This window comes from Chironomus tepperi, unplaced genomic scaffold (genome assembly GCF_022539635.2).
Source record: "Chironomus tepperi strain 1889 unplaced genomic scaffold, CSIRO-AGI_Ctep_v1 contig_401, whole genome shotgun sequence".
Taxonomy (NCBI): Eukaryota; Metazoa; Arthropoda; class Insecta; order Diptera; family Chironomidae; genus Chironomus; species Chironomus tepperi.
In genome coordinates, this window is record NW_027226523.1 from 346,651 (window position 1) to 359,024 (window position 12,374).

Consider the following 12,374-nt stretch of genomic DNA (forward strand, 5'->3'; position numbering starts at 1 on the left):
GGATACTTATAAAGTCTAGTAAGTGCTCTTAAATATAGTTCCTTGTTAATACTAATTATTTTGTAAATTCTGTTGTTCTCAACTCGAATGAAAATATTGACTGAACTTATTCCTTGTTATTCACCATTTTCACCACAGTAATTTTTAAAATTTTAGCAACCGTTAAAAATTAATAAATCAAAATTGAGATATTTAATGTTCATACTTTGCTGAAAACTTAATCTACATGGTGCCGGATTTTGAATCAATTAACCAACATATGCTATTCAGCTATCCCCACTCATCCTTAACGAATCCCTATTCCCAGTTCATCTGCAAATTTATTCACAAAAATGTGCTATTTTTATGCACAAAATTCTTCTTTTTTTCGCCTCTCACATTCATATTTTCATTGTTAAATTATGCAAAAGTACTTTGAGCTGTTTAAATAATCATAAAAATGATGATGATAATGATGATGGTTGAATATTTGGGAATAATTTTTGAATGCTTATTAAATAATTATCATAATTATGCTACAGCATCTAGCAATTCATTTGGGAATATGATTAAAATATGTTGATTTTTGTTTCTAGTTTGATGGTGAATTTAAGTTGGAAAAGTTAGGATTTTTGAGGTGCTGAGTAAAGGCACATGGTGTAGAAATGGCAAAAAATCCGGTCATAGGCCGACTTGACTTTGACATGCAAGTTGACTTAACTCTGACATGCAAGTTGGCTTGACTCTGACATGCAAATTGACTTGACTCTGGCATGCAAAATGAATTGACTCTGAATTGCAAGTTGACTTGATTCTGGCATGCAAATTTACTTGACTCTGATATGCAAGTTGAATTGACTCTGGCTTGAAGCAAGATTCTATGAGAGTCTTGAAGTAAGATTCTCAAAATTACACTTAAGCTATGAATTTTCATAGTATACAGTACATTTTGGTTGACTCCTGGATTTTGTCAGAATTTAGCTCAAAACAAAAACAAAAAAAAAGAAAAGTCCGACGAGGATGAGATTCGAACTCACGCGGGCAGAGCCCATTGGATTGCTGTCGATAACTGAATAAGTTAGCAGTCCAACCTATTAACCACTCTAGCACCTCGTCGTCACGACTTCTGTGTTTAAGCACTTGACAAATGTTTCATATATACCTTAATTTGAGTATTGAGTATTTACTTCAGAAACATATGTTAGTAAAAAAAAATTATTTCAGAAACATATGTGAGACACATGGTGTGCTAGGTGATGAACGTCGGTTTATGTGTAGGTTAAAGAATTGGCATTGGACAGAAATTAATTTCTGAATTTAATCCAATTTTCTTGAAGTAAGATTAGCTGGAAGTGATGAAAATCGACTTGACTCTGGCTCGGAGCACGATTAGATGAAAGTCAACTTGACTCCAGCTTGAACAAAGATTCGATAAAAGTCAACTTGACATTCAACTTGACAGTCAACTTGAGACCGAAAATATCCCAAAAGATTCAATAAAATGCAGCTTTTGCTCCCCAATAACTCTCAATAAGATCCACAATCCAATTTTTAATTTAATTTACTTTTAAAAATTTCACCGAGTCAAAAACCGGCGTGGATATAAAAATGTGAAGCAATAAAAAATCAATTGAAATGATAAGAGCATGGAAAATTTTTATTTTTTTATCATCACGATTGCATTTCGGTTATTAAACAATATTGCAAGCATAAAAAGCAATAAAAAAAAAAATTTAATTTAAGCAATTTTATTTTATTGGAACTGAAATTCAATAAGCAAATGACATTTATTGTACATTAATTGTTGCATGAAAATGAACATTCTGTTGCTTTCACATGCTTAAATAATGACTTTAATTGGGCAATCAAAGAGACATTAATGGAAGGTACAAATGTTACTGTTTTTTTATTGAAATCCAGGCGCGAGAAATGTGTTGGAAATTTATATTTTTTAATAGGAGAATTTTCCATTGAATTATTATTGCCTTCTGCAAGGCATGTGCATACACAGTCCTCAATAACGATTTTTTCATTATTTCATAAATGTACATAGTAATGATGATAACTGTCGTAGACAGTAAAAGCGCACTTTTTCTTACTAATTACTTTAAAAAATAACGGTCAAAAATAATTTGAAAAATAACGGTCAAAAAATATTTGAAAAATAACGGTTAATTTTTATTTGAATAGTTGATTGGAGCTATGTTACCAATTAGGGGCCGTTCACTTATTACGTTACGCAAAAAAACGAATTTCTAGACCCCCCCCCCCCCTCGTTACAAAATGTCGTTACAAAAAAAATTTTTTGGTTGAGGCTGTTACAAAAGTAGACCCCACTCCCCCTATAAAGCAGCAATCAAGTAATTGTAAAGTGACTATCAAGTGATTGCCCCTTAGCAGTCTTGCGGTTACCAAGTTACTATAAAACAACAATCAAATGACTGTCAAGCGACTATCAAGTGACTACCAAGCAGCTATCAAGTGACTGTAAAGTTTCTCTCAAGAGACTGTAAAGTTGCTTTCAAGAGACTGTAAAGTTGCTTTCAAGTGACTGTAAAGTTGGTTTCAAGTGACTGTAAAGTTCCTTTCAAGTGACTGTAAAACAGCTTTCAAGTGACTGTAAAACAGCTTTCAAGTGACTGTCAAGTTGCTTTCAAGTGACTGTAAAGTTGGTTTCAAGTGACTGTAAAGTTCCTTTCAAGTGACTGTAAAACAGCTTTCAAGTGACTGTAAAACAGCTTTCAAGTGACTGTCAAGTTGCTTTCAAGTGACTGTAAAGTTGATTTCAAGTGACTGTAAAGTTACTTTCAAGTGACTGTATAGTTGCTTCCAAGTGACTGTAAACTTGCTTCCTGTAAATTTGACTGTAAAGTTGCTTTCAAGTGACTGTAAAGTTGCTTTCAAGTGACTGTCAACAACAATTACACAGATGCTTGAACAGAGATTTAGCAACCATAACCCACAATCTGTCATAATCAAGTCATACAATCCATATAAAAATCCTCGTAAATTCATCCACAACACAGCATAATTTGCACCTAAAACTTTCTATATTTAATTAATGAGTTTCAATTAAAACTGTTTCTATAAATTTCCATCGACTCTCCCCTCAATTTGATTTCAATTTATGAACATAATAGGTTACAAAAGTTCCTACTAGCTGTAAAGTCCATACACTAGCGTTGCATTTAAATTGTCTATAAGATGAGCAAGTAAACATTATTAACATAATTAATTTAAAAAATTCCATTACATCGCTGTGAGACTACAGAATGGTTGGGGTGATTGTGAATAGGAACAACAACAACAACAACAACATCGGCATCAACATTGCAGCTATGGAAACGTGAGGTTTTATCGATAATGAAACCAACAACAACAATAGCAAGCATTTTTTTGTTATTAAATGGACTGTTTGGCTTGTGTCGTGTAATTATCCTGAAAAAGAAGGACATAACATCCCAATGAACAGGAGTAAGGATGATACAAAAGTGGAACCGCCACCCGTCAAGACAAATGAGGCCAATTTAGAGGAATTAAATAAAAAAATTGTCGAAATTAAAAGGAAAATTGTCCTTTCAGGTGAGACTTGATATATATTCATTAAGTACGCGACAAGCATAAGATGTGACATCAAAGCTCACAAACTTATTCCGCTTATTTTCATGTCAATGACATTAATCAAATTTATTTCTTTTAAGAGGGTCAGAAGAAGGCGAATGTTGAGGAGTGGGTAAGTCCAAATGACAAATAACTTGAGGGAAATGTAAAGGTGTCCATCAATGTCTAAGAAGTTTGTTCCTTCAATTTATGAAACTTTGATTAAAAAAGATCCAGTGGGAATATATTTCCTTGTTGGAAACTTTTTTCTGGACAGTTTTATTGTTTGTTACTGCTAAGATAGGGATTCTAATGATAGTCAATCATTTATGATGATGAATAATATGAAGGATGGAGATACTAAAGGGAAATGTATTGAGGTTTCCCGATGTCTCGGTTTTGACGAATGACACTGATACTGAGACTGAGACTGAGACCTGAGACTGAGACTCGGTCTCGAGAACATTGGGAAGTTGCTCTTATAGAAACTTTCCACCACGATGACGAGATTTAAGTTGAAGCTACTTGATGAGAAAAAAATACCAATACATCCTTTTACTTGTACACCTAGTACGTTGGATAACTCCTGGATTTTGTCAGAATTTAGCTCAAAACAAAAACAAAAAAAAAGAAAAGTCCGACGAGGATGAGATTCGAACTCACGCGGGCAGAGCCCATTGGATTGCTGTCCATAACTGTTTAAGTTAGCAGTCCAACCTATTAACCACTCTAGCACCTCGTCGTCACGACTTCTGTGTTTAAGCATTTGACAAATGTTTCATATATACCTTAATTTGAGTATTGAGTATTTACTTTAGAAACATATGTTAGTAAACTAAAATTATTTCAGAAACATATGTGAGACACATGATGTGCTAGGTGATGAACGTCGGCTTATGTGCTTGGTAAAGAATTGGAATTGGACAGGCATTTATACCCATTACCTACGCTTCTGAGAATACTGTCCTGTCACGAAATCTTAATGCTTCGGGGAGTTAGGTAAGCTATAGATTTGATTCATTGGTAGAATGTCAGTATACCTATGGATATTTAATACCTCAACAATGTTGCGTATAACATCCGCTATCGTTATAGCGGTCGGATTGGGCAACATTTCGTCTCAAGACACCAAAACGTGAAAGTCCTTCTGTGAGGCACCAGAGCCAGTTTTCGGTAAAAAAACAAAAAACACGTGTATCTCGGGAACGGTAACGAGTTAAGAGACGTGTGATAGGTCTCAGCGAGGGCCAACTTTCGTTTCTTGACACCAAAGTACGAATTCACTCTCCGTACAGCGTGTTTGCATGTGCACCGCTTCTATATTGTCTTAATGGTAAGACGCAGAGTTGCCTTAACAGCATCATGATTGGTGAATTTCATCCATTTTATAGCAAAAATTCAGTTCGCCGTGCTTTCCCGCTCGGGCACGATACATAAATCCTATAAAAAGCCGGTTCAATTGAACACTCAACTTTATACATTTCCCCAGCTCCCTTCAATCACTTCCATTGATGGATATTATGAGTATTCTATTTTCTTTTCCAAACATAAACTTACTTAACATCTCATCAAAACATTGAACCTTACCACAATCTGTATAAACAACAACAATTCCTTTTATTCTTGTTCCTTTTTTTTATAGGAAGCAGATAAAAAACAACTAACCGAGAAGATTAATGAACTGAAGAAGGAAATAAAAAGTCTTACATCAAAATTAAAATTCCTACATAATCCATCGAAGAAGAATCAAAAGCTCGTCCAACAAGACTCATCAATACAGCAACAAAAAAAGCTACCATTGCCAAAGGGAGCTAAAAATTACGAGGATGGACTGGATATTTTAGATTTACAAATTATTGACTTGAAAAAGCAAAATGATTTATTTTATGCAAAGATACAGAAAAAGCAGGATGATTTGGATAAGCTTAATGCTGAATATCAGAAATTGTTAACGTATAAAAATGAGAAAACATCGCTAGCAAAAACAGATAGACCGCCTGAAACGCAAGAGGAGGATCAAAACAGGAAGGTAATGTTGCTGCTTTTTTTGTTGGATTCTCTCGTTCATTTATATCTCCAGTGGCCTGTTTTATTTCACATGCGTTTGATATTTCTGTTTTTTTTTTTTTTGTTATTTGCATTTACTGCCAAGTACGAATTGGATAGTTGTTTATGACTTTTAATTTTTGCGAGCATATCCATGGTTACTCATACATGAGAGATATGAGCAATTTGAGTTTGGGATGATTTTGGGTTGGAATGAACAGGTTGGAACGCATTTGAATTTGTTAGTGACATTTCTGGATGTTTTTTGAAGGAATAGGACATAATCTAATAGGCAAAAAGACCGATTTGGACCGTTACCCAAAGAGATCTATTTTAAGTACCTTAGTGGTATTTCTGTATCATAAAAGTGTACTCATTGCCTATTAAGGATAATGGTAGTAATCCTAACAGATAAAGTACATACGTTCGTGGTATAGAAATACCAATACAATACCTAAATGCTGTTTCTTTGTCTGCTTTAGAGTAAATCGAGAATAACAAGGATTCAAGCTTAGTATCAGGAAACAACATGATTGGCACATAGCTATAAAGATGTTGTCCATATAGCAGTCAATCTGGTAGTATAATTAGAACTAGGATTAGATCAAGAACCGCAGACCTGCATTTTCTGTATTTTGAATGCACAGTCCTAAAATTTTCAGCTGTTCCTTATAGTCCGTACAAGACTTTTTTTTGTCTGTATGCCTGAATTGTGAACGAATCCTAATTATAACTAAACGACATCTGCTTGGCAATCTGCTTGGCTCTCTAGCACGTCAAAGTCGCTCAGATGTTGCTCCCTAGCAGACCTTGCTTCTAGTTATGCTGACAATTTGACTGCCCTGTGGACTGCGATTTAAAGGTGAGACGGTTGCAAAAATACTGGCTTGAGATTATTACAGACATAAGTAGTCTTGGGTTTGCTCCGTCTCACTAAAGCTCGATTAAAGTTTGTGTGAAGTCTGTTGAAGTCGATATTAAGTCGGTTGTGGTGAACTCAAACCCCTAACTGTGACCCTCAAAACCCCATGGATATGCCTCGAATCCTGCTATGCCGTGAATTCATTGTACTTCTCATCTTGATATTTGACTTGGTAGTATGCCACAACCAAAACCGTAGACTTCATTTGGTTTATGACATTTTAGAACCCTATCAGCTCCTAAAGGACAAAGTCTGCTCCTAGCAGGCAAGGAGGCTGCTTTTAAGTACTACAGTGGCATTTCTGTACCACAAAAGCATGTTATTTGCCTGTAAGGCTACATCATTCATTGACCCAACAAACTCCAGACAATCTGACTAAAGAAGACCATTCCTAAACATACAAGCATATTCCATTTGCCAAGAAGCAAAATTTCACCAAAAATTGTATTTCATGCTCATGTTAGAGCTGAATAATAATTCAAATTATGGATTTTAATATTATTTTTTATGTAAATTTATTCTACATGTTTCACATTCTCGGGGCTACATACATATAATACATATGCATGTTGTTATTTCTCCATATAGCTAATAACTCGCTTAGAGAATGAGACACACAAAATGGAAGTTCAGTGGAATGAAGCGGAACACATACGTAAAAAATATCGAGCAATCAAAAATTCACTGATGATGGATTCGGAAAAATTTGAAAGTACATTATTAAAAATGGAAGCATCAATGAAGGAACAGCAACAAGAAATAAATCGATTACAAAATGTATATCAGGAAGCATTAACAATGCGTGACTCCACAAAGTCGGTATTGACAAAGCAAGAGCAAACGACAGTTGCATCCAACAAGACACGATTGAGACAAGCTGAAGAATTTCGTCGTCAAGTTGAGGAACGTAAAGCGGAATTGGAACGATTGGAGAGAAAAATATTTGCAGCAGTTCCGGGTCCCGGGAAAATTATCCATCAAGAGAGCGGTGCAAGTAGCGGAAAGATGGATGAGGAGGATGCAGCAATACGCGAGAGCAAGGCATTTATGGAAGCATGTTTAAAACGTATAATGGGTATCACTGGTGTTACAGTTCCAAATGAACTAGTTGACAGATTTTTAGCACAGCGTGAAGCTAGTGCACGATTAACCTATTTGAGAAATGTCACGGAGCATGAAAAGAAACGTTTGGAATCGCAACGAGAGCAATTGAGTTTGCAACTTGATGTATTTAAATTTAGTGATAATCGTGAGAGTGAAGTGTAAGTATGGATATTATTATTGGATTGGTATAGTTATGATTGTTGGTCTGTTCTCTGTATTGGTGTATTAATGTATTACTGTAAGGCCTACTTTGATTATTAATGAGATGTCTTAATGCAGTGGTATGCAACCTGTATGCCACGTCCTAATTTACCCACTTCCCATCGCTTACTTAGATCACTTATAAGCTAAAACGGGAAGGATTAATAGGGAAGTTAAGAGTCGCGGCACACAGGTTGTCCATCACTGAATTAAGGGAGCTCATAAGTGATCAAAATGGGAAAAGGGGTAGTGGGGAGGTTGAAAGCCATTGCACACAGGTATCCCACCTCTGAGTTTCCTTAGTTCAGTGGTGCCCAACCTGTGTACCACGGCTCCCAAATTCCCATATTATCCCTATCCCTATATCCACCCTATTTTGACTACTTATGAGCTTGCTTGATTCGATGGTGACCAACCTGTATACCGCGACTCCTACATAACTTCCCCACTACCCCTACCCTAATTTGATAATTTATGAAGTCCCTTAATTCAGTGTTGGACAACCTATGTCTCTCGGTTACCAACTTCCCCACTATTCCTCCCCATTTTGATTACTTATGAGGTCCTTTAGTTCAGTGATGGGGAACCTGTGTCCCACGACTCATAGCCTCTCCCCAAATTGATCACTTATGAACTCCTTCAATTCAGTGGTGGGCATCCTGTGTGTAGCAGGTATGCAAGGTGTGATTCTCATCCATAATACACCCCTACCCTTCTCCCCTCAATAATCAATACCCCTACCTGGTTGACTCTCCATCACCAATCCGGCCCCCTTAATACCGTCAATACGCCCATGTACTTACCTCACAAGCAATTCAGCACAATTTACTCTCTCAACAAAGACATTTGCATGCATTCCAAGAATAACTTCTTCTTACCAATCGTAAAACTTAGTCTAGTATTAACATTATTCTTCCTTATATACCATTTCCTTCTTACTTTTTTATAAAATTTTATGCTCAACCCATCGACAACAACAACAGCAATCAAGAAGAATTGGAACGAGTAAAGAAGGATATTGACGAGGAGAAGACAAGAAAACAGAGTTTGGATGTTGAAGCTGAACGTACAATGATTGTTTTGCAATCGATTAAAGAGGCACTTGTCGAAATGTTATTAAAGCTTCAAGAGTTGGATGAGATGACAGCTGATATACAGATGAGAAGAAAATTGGCAAAACCACTTGGATTTCCATTGCCTGATCTCGTAACCGGAAATATTACAACCGAACAAATTGTTAAAATTTTAGAAGAGAAGGTCAAAGTGGGTATGATTGCATCCGGTCAATTGACTGAGGGTGTCGATACAACGCTGTCTGAAGAGGAGGAAATTGAGGAACCCAAACCGGCAATTATGGACAGATTATTGGGTTTGAGAGATGATGAGGATGGTGAGGATGTTAAAATCATACCGAAATCACCATCCGTACTCAGTTTTGCAATTGATGAGAAGCCAGCCGCATATCCACAAGTCTATTCGAGTTTGATTGCTGGCCGAAGTACGGGATTAGTTAGCTCGGCATCGCCTGGTGCTGGTGTCGGTGTTGCGTCTGAGGAAGAAGCAGATGTTCCAAGCAGATCGTTCCTTAAACGACAGGCTAACTTAATATTGGATGCTAAATCCCGCAGAAAGTTTAGACAGCAACAGCCAGCAAGAAGGAAATAAAATTAAGAAAAAAATAAACTTTTTTTTTTTTGTGAGATTTTTTTATACGTCAAACTTTTAATGAACTGAAAGAGATTTTTTGTCTTACCAATATTTGTGGATACATTGGCTTAATGTAGTTGCATTGACTTCATGAGCATCATTTTGGCTTTTTTGTAGGTTTAGAAATGAATTTGAAAGGAATTTTTGGTATTTTGTAATTTATGCCATCAGCATATGGTCAGCATAAGCTTAAATTGTCATTGAAATTGTGCTTAATAAAGGAAAAATTTGAAATAAAATTTGTGGTTTGTTTCTTTGCTAAAAATGTGTCTCCACTAAAATTGTGTCTTCGCTATTATTGAACCTTGACTACTTTTGAGTATTTAAAATTTAGAAAACCGTTTAATATTCAAAACTGTTTAAATAATTTGTGTCTTCACTAAATCTGTGTCCCGACTAATTTAAAAAATTTGAAATGTTAGAAAACGGTTAAATATTCAAATTTATTTCAATAATTTGTGACTTTATTAAGTTGTGTCTTCGCTAAAGAAAATGTGTCTTTACTAAAGTTGTGTTTCGACTAGTTTTAATTTTTTTCAATTTGAGAAAATCGTTAAATATTTTAAATTTCAAATTATTAAACATATAAATTATAAAAGCGTCTCTCACACTTTCTACACCTCACCGACTTCCTTACCTTCCAAATTTTTTTATGCCGTATCTACGAGACAGACCAAAAAAAAATCTCAAATGAGTATGTAAAATTTACATAAAATTTAAATGAGCATGTAAAATGATTCTTTTTTAACTCAGACACTTGCCTATATACCAGGGATCTATAGATATAATTGTCTTAAGCTAGGATTTGTTGGTAGCGAAAAAAATATTAAAACTTTTTAAAGCTTTTGAGTAAAAAAAGAAACAAAACTTTTTTAAAGCTATTTTGTTGTGATTTGGATAGGATTAAAAAAAATTTTGGAAGTTTTGTGATGAAATTGGGTTAGCTATGGAAAAATTCATGAAAAAATATATCGAGAATTTTAAATGAATTAAGTTATGAATTTGAGTAAAAATTCAAATTTTAAATCATTCTGGAAATATTCGGAAGTTACGTAATGCTGAAAATTGCATTTAAAAGCGTATTGTAGCTGACTCATGAACCATAATTTGTACTCCGTCCATTTTTAATCCTACTTTCTATTCCCTTCCCCATCCTCCTTCTCCATCCCCTTTCCACTATTTCCTTTCTCTCTCCCCTTTCTTTTCACTTCCCTCCTATCCCTTCCTATCCCTTCCCCCTTATCTTTTCCTTCCCCTTCCAATTTCCCATCCCATCTCTCCCCCCTTTCCCACATTTAGTCTCTTCACTTTCCATTCACTCCCTCTTTTCCCTTTTCTTCACGTTCTTCCCCTTCTTTCTCCCTTTCTCATCCCTCTTTCCTTCTACCTACCTTCTTCCTATTTCGCTACCCTCTGCTCCTTACCCTTTTCCCCCCACTTCCCTTGACTCTCCGCTTTTCATTCCATCCCACTCCTTTTTCTCTTCCCTTCTCTTTCCCTTCACTATCGCCTTATCCCTAATGTTCCCTCCTCTTTTGACTTGCCACCCTCCTAACCCCCTTCCTTTCCTAAGCGTTACTTAATTTCCGAATATTCCCATTTTAAAATTTATCCATCGAATGACAAATTAATTAAAAACTTAAATATCACTGCGTCCACAAAAATATTCAAAAAATTCATTCCAGAACATAAAATATTCTAGATATATCATCTAGAATGACTTTAGAAATGGAAACTAATTTCAAACAAGCATTTTTTTGTTGTTTATGTTTATTTCAAAACACAAACTTTTCTATTTTTTGTTGCCTTTCTTCCATAGCTCCATAAGAGCACTAAAAAGTTTCTCCATATAAAAAATTAAATAAATTTCAACAAATTGTTTGAAAACTAATTTTTCTGTACATCCATTTGCTGCCTTTTTGCCTATTTCATTTCATTTTGTTGAAATATAATAATTTTAAATTTTTATTTTTATTTGTTTCATGTAATTTATGAGTTTTTAATTTCTAGAAAAGCTTATGAAATTGATTCAGATATTTTTTGGACTTCTTCTTCTTCTTTTCTCAGTTGTGTATCCTTTCGGCAATATGATATATTTTTATGAATAATTCTGGTATGGAATTGGAGCTTTTTAGGAGCTTTGGAGAGAACGCATTTGAATGAGAAAAGTTTAAGAATTTTATATGGGAAATTTGAGTGATGGACTAAAGCAGTGGTGGACAACTCGAATAAATTAAGGCTATTATTTCGATTTTTAGTGCCAAACTTTAAGTTTCTAAATTAAGGAAATGGCAGGATTCGAATCGATGATCATCGAATTACCAAATTTCAGCCGAGCATTTTGCCGATTACGCCACAGATTCACTTAACAGCTTAAATAAATGTTTCGATAAATTCGTAGATGTATTTAAGGATGAGGATTATTAAAGGATTGCAAAAATGAACCTAGTCGGTTCAGATCAGTGTTGCCCACACTTTTTGTGTTGTCCACAGCTTTCTTGTCATTGACATTTCCAAAATTCTTTGGCAACTTACTAACTTATTTACTTCGGTGGCCGTAAAGATCAATTGTGATCATGACTTCTTATAGACGTCTCCTAAAACTAGCTCTATCGTTAGTTGCCGCTTGCCAATACCCAATTCCAAGTGTAATACTGTCTTGAATAAGACAGAAAAAATGACTTGCTACGTTCCTACAGAAAATTCAAATTTAAATCTCAAAAACCACGTCAAGCTCATCATTTTGTCCAAATTTCCATCCACAAAAATATCATTAACATTTAGTCAAAACTTTTTAATCTCACCCTGAAATTCT

The 12,374-nt window shown here is 35.1% G+C and overlaps 1 protein-coding gene and 2 non-coding genes across 3 annotated transcripts; 1 reads left to right on the top strand and 2 right to left on the bottom strand.

Moving 5' to 3' along the window:
• Window positions 1-991: 991 nt before the first annotated feature.
• Window positions 992-1,095, bottom strand: TRNAS-GCU (transfer RNA serine (anticodon GCU)). The gene is made up of 2 exons: window positions 1,059-1,095; window positions 992-1,036 (listed from the first exon to the last, which is right to left on the bottom strand). It is a non-coding gene; the product is annotated as a tRNA-Ser (tRNA).
• Window positions 1,096-3,443: 2,348 nt separating this feature from the next.
• Window positions 3,444-9,517, top strand: LOC139096766 (outer dynein arm-docking complex subunit 3-like). Its single transcript, XM_070648517.1, has 5 exons — window positions 3,444-3,561; window positions 3,681-3,712; window positions 5,222-5,608; window positions 7,136-7,809; window positions 8,836-9,517. Exons 1-5 carry the CDS (start codon window positions 3,444-3,446, stop codon window positions 9,515-9,517), a joined length of 1,893 nt encoding a protein of 630 aa, XP_070504618.1.
• TRNAS-GCU (transfer RNA serine (anticodon GCU)) lies at window positions 4,218-4,321 on the bottom strand. Its single transcript has 2 exons — window positions 4,285-4,321; window positions 4,218-4,262 (listed from the first exon to the last, which is right to left on the bottom strand). It is a non-coding gene; the product is annotated as a tRNA-Ser (tRNA).
• Window positions 9,518-12,374: the final 2,857 nt, after the last annotated feature.